Genomic DNA, 20,603 nt, shown 5'->3' with positions numbered 1-20,603 from the left:
CTCTTTAAGTACAAAAATGCCATCTCAGAGGCTGTAAGGGCATCTGAGAGCTACAGGCAACACCACAAGTTAAAAGACCACTGTCAAGAAACAGTAGTTGACTGTTCAGCCTCTGCAACAGTTGTAATATGGCTATATAATCCAGAGGTAAGAAATTAAAACAAGCACAGTCAACTCATCATTAAAGAATCAACATACAAATATTAAAACTTTTTGTGCAGCTTTTTATACTAAGAGTAAACATCAAAGAATTGTGCGTTCCTGATTTGTTTATTAAATCAAAATCTACCTCTATTTCCATGACATTCACAAGTAAAGCCTTTTGAAATTTCCCACTTCCATACAGCTAATACATTCTAAACCTCCTAAAACAAATTTCAGGGCATACGCCTCCACCACAAGATTTGGCAAAGAAGAAATAATTGAAACAAGAATAAAATCATGACACAATATAAAGTAATACAGATTTCTATCTTTAGCCCTACATACACACATAGTAAAAACCTTCATAATATATATTTCTAAAGACTGTTGCCTAACCTTTACAGAACAACATACAATGTACATAAAATGAAACAGAACACTGTGTTTAATAGAGTAAGCAACAACTTTTAGAGAAAATACGCACAAAACTGTTGGCTGACAGGTCAATTATTCATTTGCAAACAATACAATTGAAATATATTATACAGGAAGAATACTGCATCATAATACACTTTCATGAAGTTCCATATAGATAACTAAAATGTGAGATTTTGTTCGTGTATTTGCTTAACTATTCTTCTACACGTGCAATTAGCATTCTTTGCATGAGTAGGCACTAATTTCTGAAGGATTACATATTTTATACAGAGTATGTAGTTTATATTTTTTAATACAATTTGTTATCACATACCCATGTGTCTGCATGAACAGGCCTGATGTTGCTGAGAAGCACCTCTTCATAATTTCCATAATCACAGAATTTAACAACTGCAGTTGTCCCAGAAGAATGGAGAGCTTCAATTTCTGCCCGGTAGAACTTAAAAAGAGAAATTTTCAAAGGTCATAAAATACTACCTGAAATACCACAAACAGTTTAACTACTACCTTTTCATTTATTTACTTATTTATTCTTAGTCAGTATTACATTTTGAATAAGAGTTGTACCAGATATTAAACCAGATATATTAAACTTCCATATGGTAGACTGCAAGGATACAGTAGGATGCACTTAGAATACTCATTGAGAAAATATGCAGCTTATGAAATTAGACTGAGCATTTGAAAGACTTGTTTTCATTTCTCTGAAAGCAGAACAAATTCATCATTAAGACAAATACAGTACAATAATGCTGTAAGCATACAACAGCATTACAGTGTTGCTGTAAGATTTGTTCTTAAAATACATTATGTCATCAGCCATACACACTGTACGTACCAAAATATACCTATTTTAACACTTAATAAAATGTGATAAAAAGATGGCAAAACTGCCCCTTCAAAAAGTCCTTTTTCAAAACAAAAACTTGATTTTTTTACATTTATTCAAACTCAGATCAGCTTTTTTGAATATATTAAATCAATTTTGTCTTACTGATCACAAAGAAATCACTGCCTCCTAACATGGTTAAGCTCAATACTGTATTTTATCATTACATTTCAAAATTGTCCTGGATGAGCAGCAGCATTTATTATAACTACAAAATCCAATAATCCTCAAAAAAACCCCCTTCTAATGTGTGAATACTTCTTAGGTAACAGCCTGAAATTACCTCATATCTACTTATGTTGCAAGTTTCATACTTTTCAGAATTGCAAAAACACATCTCATCGTAATGCAAATATGCTTCTCAAAATAGGAAACAATTCCATAATATACCACTACATTTCACACTAATCCATCCACCCAAGCTATATATTCCCATTTCAGAGCCAACTCGCTATGGTGCCACTACCAAAAATTTTTCATGTTTTATCATGTTTTACTCATATGAACAAAAGAGAGAAAAAAAAAAAAAATAATGCTGCTGAGCTAATACCATCTACTTCCTGTAAAAAAGACAAAAAAGAAAAAAAACTTAAATAACTTAAAATCAACAACAAAAAACACAGAAAATGGTGGGAATAAAAACTATTCAAAGAACAATAATATTTAAGGTCATTCTCATATCAAGATTACCAGAAAGGGTCAAAAACTGAAGAAACTCTTCAAGAAGATTGGCAGAGAACTCCTGAACAGATAATAACAAATCCAAGAAATTTTTTTTAGCAAAGGAGAAGATAAAAGGAAAGTGTTTTGCCGCAAGAGAAATCTTATTAATAGGAAAAACAGCTGAAGAGGAAGTATTTAAACTTTTAAAAATCAGTAAAACAAAACTGTCATGCAGCGTAACTCATTTGTTCCACAAATTCTTCAGCTAATAGTCTACTAGCGATAATAAAAAATAAGCCTTCTGCTGTTTCCTTTCTGTAATGACTGAAATAAAAGAAGGAGTTTTTTAAACAGTCCCAGTCCTGCAGACTCTAATCTTTCCTTGCACTAGTAAAGGTTGCACCCTGACTTATTCTAGAAAAAGGCACTACACATCTACCATTATAGACTATTCTAGATAGGACAGCATTCTGTTTCTTGTTCCTTGGAAAAGAATACGGGCACCTAGATCCATATTCATCCCTTCAAATTTTCAGCACTCAAGCCATATGCTTTAGACAGAAGCTTAGTTATCCTAAACTCCACCTAAACGAGAGATACAATCACCTTCAAGATTACTTAATTTAAGCGCTTAAACATAACACAATGAATATAAGTGACATACCTCACAAATTAAAAAAAAAAGAACAAGAAACTAGCCAAGCACACTACACACCTACGAAGAAAGCCCATGTCTCCGTGCTAGGGTGATAAATCTCCTACAGGTAAGAAAAAATTCAAGGTACAATTTGAGGTACTACTTTATTTAGCAAAGCCATACCTTGTTGTCTTCCCAATAAAGAGCAAAACATTCATCCCCTGGTCTCCAACTTTTTCCATACTCCATGTGAAACGATGGTTCTAATATTTTCTCTGGTTTGATGGGCCCAGATCTCCTTTTGGGACCCGTGTTGTAATACAACATTTTATCATCACAAGAAGGGATCGTAGCGGGTCCTGATGATTTGATAGGTCCTACTCGTCTTCCTTTCTGATGATGCTCAGTATCCCCATTTGGTACAGCATTAAAATTATCAGTTCTATCAGGATTTTGGTAATCATTAACTCCAAAATGTTGCTCACTTTTTACCATAAAGGCTTCGCTACTTATTGTTCGTGCCTTCCTATCACAAAAATTTTCAGAATTGTGTACTTGGTTCTCCCTTTTCCCACGTTTATGGTTATTGTTGTCTGTAGTATCTTGAGCAGCAGAGTTCTCCTTGAATTCGGTGAAAGCCACCCCTTTTCCTACTCTGTTTTGCATATTGTTATCCCTTTTTTTGAAAGTAATATCACTCTGGTGAGTGGCTATGGGATAACTCAAATCCTTTGGCCTGTCATTTCTAGGATAATGTCTGTCACTTTTATTTTTTTCATCTGTCCAATGTTCTAAAGAGCTGTGCCTTTCAGGACCTCTGTTTCTTGGTAACCCACCACTCTCCAAAGCCTGCCTTGAATTCTGAAAATCCCTTTGAAAACGAGGGGGTTTCTCATTCCTTGGTTGTCTCATGTCATTGCGAGAAACGTGTCTTGAATGATTCTCTTTTATGCCATTCTGTTCTGTATTCATAACTTTGTGCTGTACTTGATGTGGTGGCTGAAATTGCAATTTTGGTTCTACAAAGAAAAAAATTATTTCAATTATTAACATATTTCACACAAACAGTTTAGAAACAGTGTTTCAGACCCTAACCCATAGATTATTTAGAAAAGTATGCAGTATTTACCTTTGCGACACAGAAATTGAACAGTACACAAAAAAATTAGTGGAGACATTTGAACTGTAATTCCCAGTTCCTGAAAGACGTACACTACTCTGGGCTGTACTTAGAACCAAATCACCTACTAGTATGAGGAAAAACTAGGCATAAATTTCCAGGAGGTTATTCATTTCTCTCTATAGACTTCAATAAATACCTATCATTCAAGCGAGTTAAGACAGAAAAAACAGAATTCCATCGTGCAGAAAGGAAGAGGGAGGAAAATGAGGATAAAAAAAGAATACTTTTAATCTGAATCGAAACTTTCTGTACAAATAACTTGTCAATAGTTATACAGCATAGAAGACAAAGGCAAGAAATAGCAACGATAAAATGAAACACAGCTGACAAACCGTAGATAATGGGAATAGTAACAAAGCCCAGAACTCTGGAGACCCTGATCAACGAGCCGTAACAGGAAGTGCTCAAGCATTACCTTCAAGAGATTCAGCCAAATCTCGTAACTGATGAGAAGAAAAACAAAATTATCATTTCTCATGAGAAAGAGCAAACTTACTATGGGATGATGGAGAGGAGGGGAATTGTAGGGATCTGTGAAACTTTTTACGGAATTACGCTTTTTTTTCAGGTAAACATGGAACTTTTAATAGGATGTTTAGGTGAAGAGCCAAAGGACAGGAAAGATCAAGAAGAGTCCAGAAGAAATAAGCATGAGAAAATAAAGAAGGAATGAGATTATACAGGACAGCTGCACGTAAGCAGGCTCCTGGTCAATACACTTGCCAGGCTAACTCCTGCACATGAAGCCAAGAGCTTCTTAACTTTCTTTTTAAAAATTAAAAGATTACTTTAAAAATCTTGTAATATTTAACATTTTTTTTAGACTAAATCCTTCAAGTTTAAAGGTACCTCTTTATCTTTGCTTTACAAACAGAACAGAAGAAATTTTTTACTGTGAGGGTGGTGAGACACCAGAACAGGTTGCCCAGGGAAGTTGTGGATGCCCCACCCCTGGAGGTGTTCAAGGCCAGGTTGGATGAGGCTTTAATCAACCTGGTCGAGTGGGAGGTGTCCCTGTCCACGGCAGGGGGGTTGGAACTAGATGATCCTTAAGGTCCTTTCCAACCCAAACCATTCAATGATTCTATGAACATGAAAACACTTTTTCACAGAAGAAGAAACCAGCAGGACCTGCTTGGAAATCCCAGCCAATGCAATTTAACAAGAACTGCTCCATGCACAATGGAATTCAAGTAGTACAGCTTCCTGCAGCTCTCTCCCATGGATTTTATCATGTTTAATAATGTGGTTAAACTCAAAGACACCAGCCCTTCCCACACTGGGGGCAATGATTTGGGCTTCTCCTTCCAACTTGAATTATATTTTAATGCAACTTTATGGAAGCATTTCGTTGAGAGAGCTACACTCAGGGCATGTTCTATCTTGTACTGGCCAAAAGATTAAAAAATTAGAAGAAAATTACACTTCATGTCATGGGGTAAAATTCCAGTTACTCAAGAGCTTTGTCAAGTTACATAAATATCAACATATTTCTTTCTAAAATGCAGTAACACTGAGGAGCTGCAACATGAGTTCATTTTTCTGTTGAAACATTAAATAAATACAAGCTGAGGAGGATTATGATAAAATAAAGTAGTGGCAAAAAAATACAAACTTGAATTTACAAGATTAAAGGACTGAAACAAAATTGATAATTTTTTATTACTCTTTAAATGTATGAAATTTATTGTATTCTTCTCTCACACATTTAAGGAGAAGTTACGGACAAAATAAAAATACAAAAGTCTCCTAATATATGTCACCAATGGTAGCATGATACTACAACAAAAATAAGTTCGATTTACTTGATTTCACAATTAACACTGACTGAAGTTCAATTTTTAGAAGTAAAGCTGCATAAGAAACATGACTATTTAGCAATTTGGATCTCTTACTGTCAATAAGGCATCATGTTTATTGAAAACACAGCTACCAAATGGTAAATTCCAAAGGTTTCAAATTTCCTCTAACTCCAAAAAGTCAGTCTATTTTTAGCTCCCAAGTTCCCTTGCTCCCAAATACTCAAATAAATTATGTGACTAAGAAATGAAACAAATAATTTTAAATTATATTCATTTGCATTACCAACGCACTTCAAACCTTTAACTTATTTTGGGAATATATAAAGCATAACGGACTAAAACAAGAGAAAAGATTGATGAAATTAGACAAGATACACTAGCCTCCAATTGTCCAAAGAATTTGTTACCATATAAAAACAAAACAAAAAACTCCCACACATCACACATCCTGGTTTACCTTACACATAAACCGTTAAATAGAATAGAAATTCAAATCTGAAAGCACAGAAATGCCCTGTCCCATTAGAGATTTCTAGGGCTGGGTCCCTAGGAGTTTGGGTGTGTCTCTTTCTGCTTGCGATAAATGCTCACTTTCCACTACAGTCCTATTTCTTCTGAGGGATATTAGGGTGAAGACTTAATATGAGAGAGTAACAAAACCTCTGCCAAAGGCAACTGTTTTCAAACTCTCCTACACAGTCACTACTTTTGTCACTTATCCTCTGCAGGCAACACTAGCAGCAGAGAACATAAGGGCAACTGCAGCTAAATTAGGTGGGATGCTCAGATGCAGAGTGAGTGAAGGCAAGGAACCACATGGTACCGATGTTATATGCACCATTCAAACCACCACAAGAGTATAGCCTGTAGTTATGGGATACATATTTGAAGAAGAAAACTGACAAATGTGTTTGTTGAGAAAAGAAAGAAAGCAATCTGGAAAAAAATTATTTGATGAGAGGCTAAAAAAGCTCAATACACAGAGACAACATGGCTGTTGTAAAAAATACAGGTCAATTATGATATATATAGCTACTATTTATTTATTTCTACACTAAAAAGCAAATTTTGATAGCTCTCTATATGGCAAGAAAGGCATAATCTACAGCAGTTTGAAGCTATGTATAGAAAATTTAGATTAGAAATTTTTTTTTTTAATGCTGATCTTCAATTGCTGAAACAATTAACCTTCGAGTAGAATTAATTAACCATCTTTAAATCAGAACTACAAGTCTGTATTTGTGTTTCAGTCACAGCTTAACTGTTGGGAGCAAGAAACAGAGACTACAGCCTATGACTTTCTCCCTTTTCCTGAAGTGGCCCTATTAACAGACTACACAGACATGCTGCCTCTCACTTTCGTTCTCTGTGATCCCATTAATGTTGTAGTTTTTTTGCACAGCAGGTTCAGTTTAACAGGAAGAGCATGAAATGTCCACCCCAAGCACAGCTTCTCTCTTGGGAGGACGGAAGAGGCAATTCTGCGTAATCCAGAACTGAAAAGGTTTTGGCCTTGGATGTCCTGGGTCAATGCTCTAACCAAAACCATCATTACATTTCTGACCATCTACACTATTTAATAACAAATAATTACTAAAAAGTTGATTTTTGCTCAAGTCTTTCAAAGATGCAGATGCGTGCCAAAAGCTTTTGTTGCTTTGGATCCTGAACAGACGGAAACACCAACTTGTTCTCAGTCCCTAAGAACCGAACAGAGAGAAAATATCCCAAACTTGCCTGGTTCTCAGCATTTTGTCTATTATTGCTTAATTCTATAGTCAGAGCTCTTGACACGCTTTTGTTCTCCCTGATAATCCTTGGGTTAACAAGATGGACCAGAGCCTTCTACTTGTATTTCAGATGCTAATGACATTGCAGCCATTCATACCTTTCCCACAACAGGGCAACCTGTTCACTTCCATTTACTACAAGCTGGTTTTGCACTTTTTCCATAAGTTTTTTTTTTTTAAATCTCAAATCCAGTGAAAATACATAAAGCAAGAGTCTGTTATTAACAAATAACAAAGGGTATTTGGAGACTTAAATTAAAAAAATAATGACATATAAATGCAGTCACTCCTTAAATGCACTCATTCCTTAGAAAACTCTGAAATATCAAATAGTTCATATAAACTAGTATGACCTTTTCTCACACTTTATGAAAAGTGTCATTTTATAGGGAGAAAAAAAATTACAACTCCATCACAAAACCTCCATGTTAAATGATGGAAGCAGATATTTTCATTTCATGTTGGCCACTGAAACACCTCCAAGGCCATACCCAAAAGAAAAAACAATCTCAATTTATTACTCAGCTTACTGTGAGTTTTACTTTAATATTACAGAAGCCCTTAGAGACCTCAGGATGCATGAAGTTTCCTTTTTTTTTTTTTTTTTAATGCATCTGTCAAAGTTTCCTAAGAACTGAATGATTTAGACCTAAACAGACATCCTGGTGCATAGACTACATTCCTGCATGGCTTCTTAAAAAAGAAAAATACTAAAAGGACATTTAAAGAAAAATCACAGATCTTTTGCATTAGATCTGTGGAATTATTTGGCTTCCCTCTTTCCAAGATCCTACCTTTCCCTCAGCCCTTACATTTTATAAACATGCTGTTTATAAAGAGAGGAAGGAGGACTGCAGATATGGCTCTTTTCTTTATTTACTTCTGAACAACAGGGTAGTCCATTAAATTTGCAAGTCTTTATCAAATTAGATTAACAAACCACGATTTATGTCACCGTATTTCAAAATTACTGAGTTTTAGACACATAAACCTGAAACAATCACCCTAAACCCTTCTATAGTCAAGACAGAAGTACAAATCATCACAGTGTGATTTATTTGACCTTCCTTCAAAGAAGAAGAACAGCCCTCTAGTACTCCTTGGTTTTTTCATGGCTGGCTGTGGAGCAAGTTCTAGGAAGCACCTTTTAGATGACAAAGTTAAAAAAAAAAAAGAATTCAACCAACACCGTCCAATATCAGTTCCAGACACACTAATTTCAATAACTTACCCTCTACTGTTAGAGTACCCATTTTGGATTCCAAGAAATCAAACAGTGTGCTTGGTGCAGACGGTCTGGCATTTCCCAGCTCTTCTTCATCTTCAGGTCTTATTCGTCCTCGGCCCTTCCCTTTACCTGTAAACATCAACAGTTATTTATGAGTGGGGAATAAATAATAAAAACCTGTACACCCTTTTTATTGGATTTATAAAATGTTTGCATTTTCTATCTTTAAAAAATTATATTACAAACAAAATAAATACAGATATTTTTCCATTTAAGCATATCCAAATTTGTGACTTCAAATTCAAAAATTCTGAGAAGATTACAATACACAGAGGCCTTTTCTAAGTATTTGTTTTCAGGTTTGCAATGCATTCTAACTTCCAGGAAAAAAAAAACACGCAGACATGCCCTTCCATAATGACATTATTAATCCACCATACACCAACTCCTTTGTTGGTATTTTACAGCATTTCTTTGCAAGCTTTACCTCTAGGTGGTGGTCCCTGAATGGGTTTCTGTTTACTGCTGTTCAGCAGAAAATTTAATGCCGCCTCTAAGCTGTTACTGTTATCCATAAGTGCCTGTCTTGCTGCTTCTTTACTGAAACCCATCTCTGTTATGTGTTTTAGAGCCTTTTCATCAACCTGAAATAAAAAGTACACACAGAACTAAACATAACAAAACAGGGACTCTACAAACCCACCAGTCTTTACTTCAATTTTTCATTAATTTTTAAATGAAACACTATTTCATATTTCACTGTTGACAAATATTTCAGTTTTATATAACATCTTCACATATAATCTCTCTTATGTCCAAACAATGGGCTAATAGAAAGTTCTTATAACATAATTATTATAATTATTTTTAATTCATCAGTTTTCAGTTCTAATATTATATGGTTTCAAGCACAAACTCCCTTTGTTACCTCTTCCTGTGCTGTACACTGGAATAGTAAGACAGACTGTCATATACTTTCTCTGAGATGAAAATTAAAAGGAATCTCTCAGAGTAATACTGGTATATAAACTAGCCATTTGTACCTGTTTGAACCCCTTCACAACTTTTACAGACAATGCAAAACCCAGTTATACACTTCTTAAAACATGGAGAAAATACAAACACTAAAGGTTCTGTAGAAGAAAGCAAGAAAATACAATTTACTTCCACAGAAATACAGGCTTTCTTATTCTAAACTGTACAGGGCATGATGACAAAATGGCAAAGAAGGAATCACAGAGCATTAATTACAGAAAATAACCTTACATCTGCTCTGTGCTTTTAAAGCACTAAAGTGAGAACTGCCTCTTCCAGGTCAGACAGACCAACATGCACTAAACATGAAATGGGACTAGGGCCTCTGTCCTTCCTCACCCCATACCTAACCAAAATGACACCAGTTATCCATCTACTGCAACAGCTGTAACCAAATACATTCTTAACTGGAGTCCCATGAATATATTTTTTCTACAGGTTCCAAAATAGGCTTAGCGTGACCCTCAAAAAAAACCCAAAACACAAGAAAAAATGTCAAACCAACCAATCTAACCTCCAAGATACACAACCCTTTCTCTCACTGCTTAAAAGAACATCAACTTTCATTGATAGAATGATTTAAATTACAACTGTGTGAGCTGTATGACAAATAACATTTAACCCTTCCTCTCTCCTGTTTTCCACAATCTTATGATGTAATTTCTTCATTCCTCATTTCTCCTGATGTTTTAATACGTTCACTTTTCGTCTTAATTCCCGCTACACACTGTGATCGGGAACAACAGATATGAGCAAGTCTTCTTTTTTGGGCAGAGACACAAAACTAGTGTTTGTGGTTGCTATCTCAACACGAATATCTCTCAATACAGTAAGCCAGAAGATATAAAAATTCAAATAACTTTCATAACTGTGCTTAACTATGAAAAAAAAACCCCACTGTAATGAGCAAGACATGACTTGCAGCGCCTATCTACAACTCCCACAGGCTCAGCAATGTTAACTCCAATACTTTCATTTAGCCTTCCTAATTCGCAGACTCAACAATACCCTTAAATTAACTGTTCAAAGACTGACTACATAAAGGAATAGCAATTTAAAAGGTCTTCGAAGACCAATGGGACAGAAACACGGCCTCAGTGTCTATGGGGAATCATCATCCCACTTGAGTTTGACTTCCAGTGGCCTAAATGTCTTATTTTTAAATGCAACAGTTCCTCCTCTGGGCCGTTCTCTTAGATTCTTCTGCATGGCAACAAGGGTCCAACAGAGCTAAGTACACCCTCAGCAAGTCTGCTTCACTCTTATCCCCTTTATAGGTAAGAGAACTAACTGGTCTGGATAAGAAGAGAATTCCTAGCCATTACTGCTGCATCACCTCCTTTCAATGCTGGCAATTCTGTGACCATAACAGCTACGTTCAAAGACCAGCAGGAAATGTACACTCATATAAACAGAACCTGTACTTGTACATGACAATTTGAAGCCCAAAGGAAAGGCAATTTCTCAGACATAAACACTGTTTGAGAAAGGAGGTAGTATCTTCAGGTGCTTCACGTTTCTCAGAAGGTAACACACCAGATAGATTAAAAACCTTTAACCATTCTAAATATATACACAAGTCAACAATATACACGAAAATCAAAAATCAAATCTATTTGATGTCACAATTCTAAAAAGCCAAAACAAATTTGTTATACATTGCTTTAAAGATATAAATAGTGATTTTTAGAACTGAAGAAGGCTTTCTATACAGGCTTAGTCGGTTCATATTTCCTTCTTCTAAACAGCACCTAGATTTCTTAAATAATCTTAAGTTGTGAGAAGTTGGAAGTCCTGCCATTTTACAGTGCAATGTAAGACAAATTCCTTGCAGTTCATAGAAAAAATAGAAAACGACATACTTTAAACAATTACCTAATTTAAAAGTTGTGGGTTTGGTTTTTATTTTTTTTGTTGGGGTTCTTGTCTGTTTGCTTGGGGTTTTTTTAACTCTATATAGGTCAACACACAGTTGTCAGGAATGACAACGTGTACCACTGGTGCTACACCGGGCAGAGGGATGACTAAATGACCTCCTGAAGTCCTTTTAACCATGTTTCTATAATTCTATACTGACATTTCTGAGCACAGTGCTGAAGGCAGCACTGCTGGAGGCTTTCTTTGCTGCGAGATGATGATGATATATACTACACAAACAAAATCATAACAAGCAGTTACTGTTCCTTAATGTCTTTTCTTCTGACTGTTAAACCTTTGCCAAAAGTAAATAGGGTGGAAAATATTCAACATTAAATTATATTTATAATCAATATCTTAGTACTAGTTTACTGAGTTAGTACATTGTTGTGATGCCTCTTTCAGTCTGTTTTCATCACTCAAATCAGAATCATTAGTTGTTATTGCGTACTTGGAAATTCTTCAGAGCAGTTCTTGATAACAAATACTTCCTCCATCATAAACTTTTAGATTGCTGAAGTAATCAAAACAGAAACTTCAACGATTGCTCATCTTACTTAATTCAACAGAATGATTGCAAAGAACACTTCTCCATAAACATAAAGTGATGAAAGACAGTGGAAGGTGATGTTTTAGATTAAGGGGCACAGTTCAGATTCTCCAATAGTAACTCACCTTACTCAAAACGAAACATTACTTGTGATCATGCAAGCACGACATTACCATGTCACAACAGAAGTATTTACTTTGTTATTTTAAATATCAGATTACCAGTTAGTTTTCTGAATGTCAAATAAATGGTTTAAAACAGATTCTTAAAATAATACTATATCAGTTCAGAAGAAAAGCTATATTAAATTATTTGATATGTTGAAATTCAAGGATGAAAGTCTTCCTGCCTAAAATGAACTAATATCTATTAACATGCAAAACTCTTAAGCCTGTTTCAGCAAGAAAATAAAACTATACTGCAGTGTTCTATACCACATACTTTTCTTTTGTGAGGACTTGGTTTAAAACTTTACTGAATAAAATGACTTTTTCTTTTTTTTTTTTTTTTTTTTTTACAAAAAACACATTGAAACTCACAACTATCTCAGTAATGTATAAAAGTACCCTAAGTATGCTAAGCAGACTTCAAAACAAATTGAAAGGTGAGCCCTTATTCCTCAGGGTCTTTTGGTTTTATTTTTGTTACATTTGTTTTTTGATTTTTAATATTACACATTTAACGTTCCGCTTAAGTCTTCCACCTTACCAATTCACGGTAGACACCTTCATTCTTTCCCTCAGGTTTCGTTATCTTCTCTTTCTGGAACAGTTCCCTGTTTCGATTGCCTCCAGCACTCACACTGAGATTACTTCTGCTACTACCACCACCTCCTCCAAACGTCTTGGTCTTTAGATAAGCACAAAAATCACATTTCAGTAAACAGAACTTACAAAATGAGTCTTAATATTTAGCTAGTAGAAAAAGTGTAGTAAATGTGATGCAGCTTTATTTTTTTATGATTATGCTTTGCATCAACAAATATTGCACTAATTTACACAGAGGAAAAAGATGAATTTATTAGGTAGGACTTCTGTTTTTTTTCCCCTATGCCCAAATTAGGTTGTTAAAAGGATATATAATTCTAGTTTTTATGGTTTACTGAGCAAATTGGAAAAAATAAGCTAAAAAGGAAAATCAAGGGAGCACATAAAAATTTGACATGTCAGAACTGCACTTCCTAGCTATTCTTTCAGACTGAACGCATGGAATCATGGGTTTTTGAGAACCGAAAAAGGCAGATGAAAATTGATGACTTGTATTTACTACTTAAATCTCACTAGCTAAACTGTAAAAACTACATTTTTTAATAGAGGTATCAAATCAAAATCACATCTACAATAAAACATTATGATACATTTATTAGCTTTCTTAAAATAAGAACATACTCATCAATCCAAGAGGACTTTCTGGTTTTGATTCACCTTTTTAAAGATACATGAGTAGTACGATAAACACGCAAACAACAGAAAGCATTTGTCATTTAAGAGACAAATAAAATAACAAGAAAAGATCAACCTCAGTAAGTAAAATGCTGCAGCGCATGCATGCTAACCTCCTTGCTCTTTGCTACTTCTGCAATGGCAGCTGTTCTCTGCTTTTCAAATTCATCATTGTCCCCAACAGTTTTTACTGTATTTGTCATTTGCAGAGTCTTTCTGCGATCAAGCTCTCTGCTATCCACTTGAATGTGAGACACACATTTCTGAAAATACAAAAGAAAGTTTTAATTAACTCTTCTACCTACTCTCATTTGTAAAAAAAAAAAAAAAAAAAAAAGCCATAACTCCATTAGAGTAGCACAACGTTAGATATAGGAAATGATCACAAAAAGGTACACCTAGGACATCTAAATGTCTTCGCTGAAAGCACACACCTGTGCTCCCAAAAAAAGCAAAAAATAGTGACTTTTACATTTTAAACTTAGTTCATGATGTGGCTAATATGATTCTTGTAAATACCTTGGTCATTTAAGAAGGGAATATGCTAGCACATACAAGGTCTGACAGGAAGAATCAAAGGGACCGCATACTAAATAAAACTTTACGTTTGGAATTTGAGAGGAAAAATGTTAATCGGCACAACAAAGTGACAGGATCAACAGATTTTTTTAATAACTGGCACATTGATTAGATCCAAGTCATAATGATCTAAGGTGTTTTGATAGTCTTTACCTAACTGGAACCAGCTCCCCCAGATATCATGATACGGGGTTTTTTTACAAAATGAGGAGAAGTATGCTATACCTGCCCAAAAGGTAGAAAAGGGGGAGGGCCACCTTCTGTTCCTATGTTACTCCTATTGTGTTTCGCTAAGCTCTGTAAAAGAAAACTGCGATTAATAAATTGCAAACAAAAAAACAGATTCCATAATGAAAGTCTCTATTTCAGAAAGTACATGAAACTTGCAAGATGAACATTTTTAGCAAAAGAAATGATGAAACACTTAAAATTCTCCTTAAGTGCAGTGCCCCAGAAGGTTGGATGAGGGGCAGGGAGACAAAGAAAACGAAAATTTGCAGAATCATGAAGACAACACATATAGAAAACGGAAAAAATTCAGTTATATGCCCAAATCTACACTAACAGAACAAAGCAGACACACAGACAGTCACATGTTTCTTCACATAGAACCCAGAGAACTTGCTGCAACTAGGTTGTAAAGGCATATAGTCTCAGAATGTCTAAGAAGGAATCAGACAAATTCAGGCTCAAGAAAGTAAGGTTCAGGGAAATCTTATCAATCTACACAAATACTTGAGTATACTCGACTGTAAAGAAGATGGAGCCAGGCTCTTTTCAGTGGTGGCCAGTGACAGGACCAGAGGCAAAAGGCACAAACTGACAGCAGGGTCCCTCTGAACATCAGAAAACAATGTTTTCCCGTGAGGGTCACTGATCACTGGCACAGGTTGCCCAGTCTCCCTGCTTGCAGATCTTCAAAAGCTGCCTAGACATTGTCCTGGGCAATCAGCTCTAGGTGGCTCTGCTCCAGAAGGGGGGCTGGACAAGACCTCCACAGATCCCTTCCAACCTCAACCATACTGTGAAATTCATGAACCCGGAAATACTTAAAGGATTAGCCAGGATTGTATCCCCTGATAAAATATAATACAACAATTCTGGATGCCAAGGCTGTATAAGAGCTCAGGCTGTGTGCTCTTGCTAAAAAATACCTCTTTTTGCCACTGTTGGAAACAAAATACTGTGCCACTAGGGACATTTACGCTATAGCTTTATGGGAAGTACAGTACATATGCTGAATTCATCAGTAGATCCTTGGATCACAAAGACCATAACAATAAGCATAACAATTATCAATACTTAGTGTTTATATAAGTGCCCTAAACTCTTAGCCACAATCAGGCAATCAGTGACCCAGGCCTGGAAACAAGGCATTCTCAAAAAACACAAATTACTAGTCGCCAACAAGAGTAAAAAGATGGATTTCTAAAACATTGCATTAAAATATCTGTTCATAGTTGATACATTTTTTCTCTTTCTTTACAAATTGTGACAACAACAGCAATGTACAAGAGAAGTAAATTCACTGGATTCAACATTTGGTAATGTGTTAATTATTTTGTATTAGAAATAAATATTTGGTTTCAGAAGTGGAAAAAGCAAGAAGAGGTCCTTAATGCTGTTAAAATGCTTCAAAACTGCATTTCCTACAATGCACCTGTTTTATCATCTTCATTTCTTATTGTCCCTTTTTTCCCAATGGGACAGTCATTCATGATGGCATACATCATTTACTACTCCTCACTGGCAGAGAAAATTTTAATTACTTAAGTCTTATTTATTATCCTGATGTAAAACTGATTTAATTACATCATGAGAGAACTGTAGTATAAATAAGAATATGTTTTAAGCCATTATATTATCAGAAAATTTCTTATATAAGATATTAATTTGGCAAACTAATACCAAATCAAAACTTTTGGTCCACTCTTTTCAAGTTAACTACTTTTATTCAGGAACCAAAGACCATTTATGAAATCACTTATGGTTATTAATTCCTTTAAGGGTTGAAAAAAAAAAAAAAAGACTAAAAAAACCTTTTCCTCATGCCTCTGAGTAAAACACACCGATCAAGTATTCAATAAATCATTCAAAACAAAGCACTTAGAAGTGCAGAAATCATAAAATTTTTCTGCCTTAGTTTTGATCAGTTCATTTCAAATGCTGCTTTAGAATTATGAGCTAACCAAGGGCTGATCGCTGTAGCACACTCATATCTTCCTGTATCTCTTAACTGAAGCAGCATAGTACAACAGACCTTTAATGGCCAAGTCACTTCTCTTCCTCAGAGCAGGCACTCTAGGTCCAATAAACCCTACACTTTTTTGTTTGTTTGTTTGTTGGATCTAGAGAAATACGGGCAATTCTGGAATGACCTCCAGCACTGAATCAGATTATAATATGACAGTCTAAGAACTCAAGTAGTTCATCACAATTCATTCCTCATGTTCTACCATCAGGAAGAACATGTTGAAGTTTTAAGGTCACACTTATTTTTTTTCCTTTCCCAATCCACAACCAAGGAAACACATACAAGAAAAAGACTGTTCCAAACTACTCCTCAAAAACATAATTTGGCAAATAGCAAAAATACCACTTAAAAATTGACTGCATCTTTACTAACATTTAGTTACATGGATTTTGCATCATAATAATTTATTGCACAAAATTGTTATCCAGAAAGAAAGAACTCTACCTAATAGTAAATAACAGCTTTAATACTTTCTTCTCAGGTAACACGATCTGCTGAGAAGTGAGAACAACTGCTTTGGAAATTAAATTTTACTTTGCACCAAATAAAAAGCAAACTGGTAACAAGAATAAGATATTTTGAACTTAAAATTAAATTTGCTTGTAGCACAGCAGTAACTATCATTTACAATAGATTTTTTTTTATAAATGCATTTAGTATACTTCTTTTACCCTTTCTGCTATATTTGGATTGTGACATTAAAAAGAATATTTCCTAGGGAATCCCTTCAGAAACAAAGGTTTACGATATGAGACTGAACTAGATACTATATACCATTATCCCCTCACACATCTTTCTAATATGAACTTCGAAGTACATGTAACACTACTTCCTTTTCCCATCAGGTAACCTCAATATTTAGCCTCACCTTCACCAAAACTGAAGAAACATCAAGTATACTAGACAGCTTTACTACTAGATAATTTAAGAGATTCTATGTTTTAAAAATATAAGAGCCTAGCAAGCAGTCTCACCAAGCATCTCAGCAAAATTTGCTTCAGTGTTCACTTATGGATCATATAACATTTTGCTTAATACCAAGAGAAGGTACTCTTCCTTCATAAGAAAGGTACCAGGCAATATCTCGCAGATACTGATCCTCACTGATTGAAACACCACCAGAACACCGGGAATGCCATGAAACAATAATTATTTGGAATTGTATTCTCACCTAAATAAGTCCATGACACATTACCTTATATTTCCAAATAGTCCAGAAAAGCGATCACCCAGTAACATTCTAATTTACTCCTTAATATGTTATTTACTGTCACTTAAATGGTGACACTTAAAGAAAAAAATAATTTTTTAGGCAAGAACTACCTTATGACAAAATTATGAACTATACTTGCAGTGTGACAGTATTGCATTCATTCCACATACACTATACTTGTAGTGCAAGCCTTTCAGTACTAAAACTTGATTCCTCCCAAAAGCAACTTCAAACATCGTTCCGAATGGAACAAAACAGTAACAGAACTATGCAACTAGAAGCTGACAGATAGGTACAAGGGCAGTAATTTAAGACTGGACAAACAACCTTAATTCTAAAGTTTTGTAATACTATGTGACTTAATAGCACTAACTTTTTTGATAAGTATAAAAGACATGTATTTCATCATCTACACAAGAAGCCCAATTAACACTTCTGAGACATTATAGTGCAGAGAAAAAAAACCCCACAGCTTCAAACAAGTAACTTGAAACAGTCACACAAATACAAGTTTTCTGTCTTTTTATGCAAACACAGTTCAGCATTTCATTTAAGCTTCAGTGGCAAGATTAGACAAGAAGTGGCAATGTCCTCAACCAAATATCTTTGAGAGTTTACAGTCTTGCTTATTTGTCAACCGTTCTCTTCTATAAACCTTTCTGAACAGGACAGAAACATGAAGTTCACGAGGGAATTGCTATCAAAGTAGCACCTGGCTTCTACAGACTTGTCTGAGCCCTATTTGTCTAGCTGTCAGTCCGGATACAGAACTATAACTACTATTTCCAGTGGTCCAGTTCACCTGTCCAAACTCATTTCTTGTCACCCACAGCTTTTCTGACACGGACAAATTTACACTGGGAACCCCATCATGTGCTGTGAGCTGGTCAATGAGAAAAACATAACAATACTCCAGCAAGTGGTAAGATGGACCCAGAGAACTGAGGGGACAGCAAGAGGTGATAGTTAACTTTCTGTACTTTATCTTACTAAAGTACATCATGGAAAACTTAGTTACCAGTCTTTTAAACATTAAACTGGCTAAACAAGTGATGAAAGTTGTTGTAGTCAGCAGAACGCCAATGGCTACTAAATGGTTTGCTTTCTTGTAAACAGAACTTGTTACAAGTTATTTCTTGATATTTGACCTCAAAAACATTAATATTTAGAAAGCAACATCTATTTGTTGAAGCCCAGACAGAAGAAACATGAAAACAGACCGTCCAAAATATCACCTAAAAGCTAACCGATTCTATTGACCCTTCGCTTACCAATTAGATGGCATTCTTAAGAAAACACTAATTCTATGGGTCTCTCTTCCACCCCTATCAATCACAAAACTGTGTGTTTTCTAATGGGAGAGAGAATTTACAAGACTTTACACTAAATATTAATAAAGACAATAAAATGGGATGCATCCGCTGTTGGTCTCGGAACCTCCTTTTTAATCAAACAAGGACCTTAATTTTTTAAAAAAATATATATTAGAAAAACTATTTTCAACTATAAAAGCACAAAAAGTATGCCAAACAGAACCTACCTGAGAGGACACTGTGTAACTCAAAGGTTCAAATAAAGGTCGGCCCAGTTTGCTAAAAGCTATAAAATACAAACCAACACCAAAGAAGGGGAGCTGTAACAAAAACAGCTGTGCCAAACCTATCATCAGCAACTATAAAAGAAGTACTTTACACAGAAATGACCATTGTGTTCATAAGCAGCTACCCTGTTTCAGAGATGCAGATGTAAAAAAAAAAAAAAAAGGACTGTGTGTGCAATAGTAGTGATAGCTGATCTGGAAAGTATTTGGGACTGTTTGGAGCAGGGTCACAACTTACTGCCCTAGCAACTTCCACTCATGTGATGAAATGCATGAAAAAGTCTTCCTGCAGCAACTTTTTGTTCTACTGGGACAGGAACCAGGCTAAAATGGAGTCAAGGCGCTTACAAGAATTTAAGGCTTGTTGAAAGATTTTAAAACGGCCAGGTTGTCTTTCTCATTACAAATTTGCCTACAGCACTGATGAAATCTGCAATGCAGAATTCTTTCTTAAGGTTACCAGCTTCAGTGCTTTCCATACACTTACTATACTATTTTTTTTTTACCTCAAAAATACAGTCTGCAGGCAGTAACTGTAAAAGCATAATTCCATAATATTTTGGTACCAAACACACTGTTCAGGAAAGCCACCACCCATGACTGCACTAACATACAATCATGGATTTGTATCGTTTAGGTTGGAAAAGACCTTGAAGATCAACCTAACACTCCCAACTCCACCACTAAACTGTGTCCCTAAGTGTCACGTCTGCACATCTTCTAAATACCTCCAGGGATGATGACTCCACCACCTCCCTGGGAAGCCTGTTCCAATGCTTGATAACCCTTGCAGTGAAGAAATTTTTCCTAATATACAATCTCAACCTCCCCTGGAGAAAGTTGAGGCTGTTTCCTCTTGTCCTATTGCTTGCTACTTCCGAGAACAGACCAACAACCCTCTACAACCTCCTGTCATGTAGTTTAGAGAGTGATAAGTTCTCCCCTCAGACTCATTTTCTCCAGATTAAACAACCCCAGCTCCCTCAGCTGCTCCTCACAGGACCTGGGCTCTAGACTCTTCACCAGCTTCGTGCCCTTCTTTGAACACACTCCAGCACCTCAATGTCTTTCTTGCAGTGAGGGGCCCAAAACTGAACACAGTATCCGGGATGTGGCCTCACCAGTGTTGAGTACAGGGGGACGATCACTTCCCTGGTCCTGCTGACCACACTACTTCTGATACAAGCCAGGATCTTATTGGCCTTCTTGACCACCTGGGCACACTGCTGGGTCATGTTG

At 35.6% G+C, this 20,603-nt stretch overlaps 1 protein-coding gene across 1 annotated transcript in view; it reads right to left on the bottom strand.

Moving 5' to 3' along the window:
* Window positions 1–729: 729 nt before the first annotated feature.
* Window positions 730–20,603, bottom strand: part of TDRD3 (tudor domain containing 3) — a 42,942-nt gene continuing 23,068 nt past the window's right edge. The window contains exons 6-12 of the mRNA XM_010072362.1: window positions 14,523–14,594; window positions 13,832–13,981; window positions 12,985–13,125; window positions 9,262–9,418; window positions 8,778–8,903; window positions 2,955–3,790; window positions 730–1,021 (exon numbers count right to left, since the gene is read on the bottom strand). Coding sequence (XP_010070664.1) covers window positions 872–1,021; window positions 2,955–3,790; window positions 8,778–8,903; window positions 9,262–9,418; window positions 12,985–13,125; window positions 13,832–13,981; window positions 14,523–14,594 — 1,632 coding nt within the window. The 3' untranslated portion in view covers window positions 730–871. The remainder of the gene's footprint in view (window positions 1,022–2,954; window positions 3,791–8,777; window positions 8,904–9,261; window positions 9,419–12,984; window positions 13,126–13,831; window positions 13,982–14,522; window positions 14,595–20,603) is intronic.

This window comes from Pterocles gutturalis, unplaced genomic scaffold, assembly GCF_000699245.1.
Source record: "Pterocles gutturalis isolate BGI_N339 unplaced genomic scaffold, ASM69924v1 scaffold6057, whole genome shotgun sequence".
In the NCBI taxonomy this organism is placed as follows: domain Eukaryota; kingdom Metazoa; phylum Chordata; class Aves; order Pterocliformes; family Pteroclidae; genus Pterocles; species Pterocles gutturalis.
The sequence above is the reverse complement of the archived record's forward strand: the minus strand, read 5'-3'. Positions and strand labels throughout refer to the sequence as shown.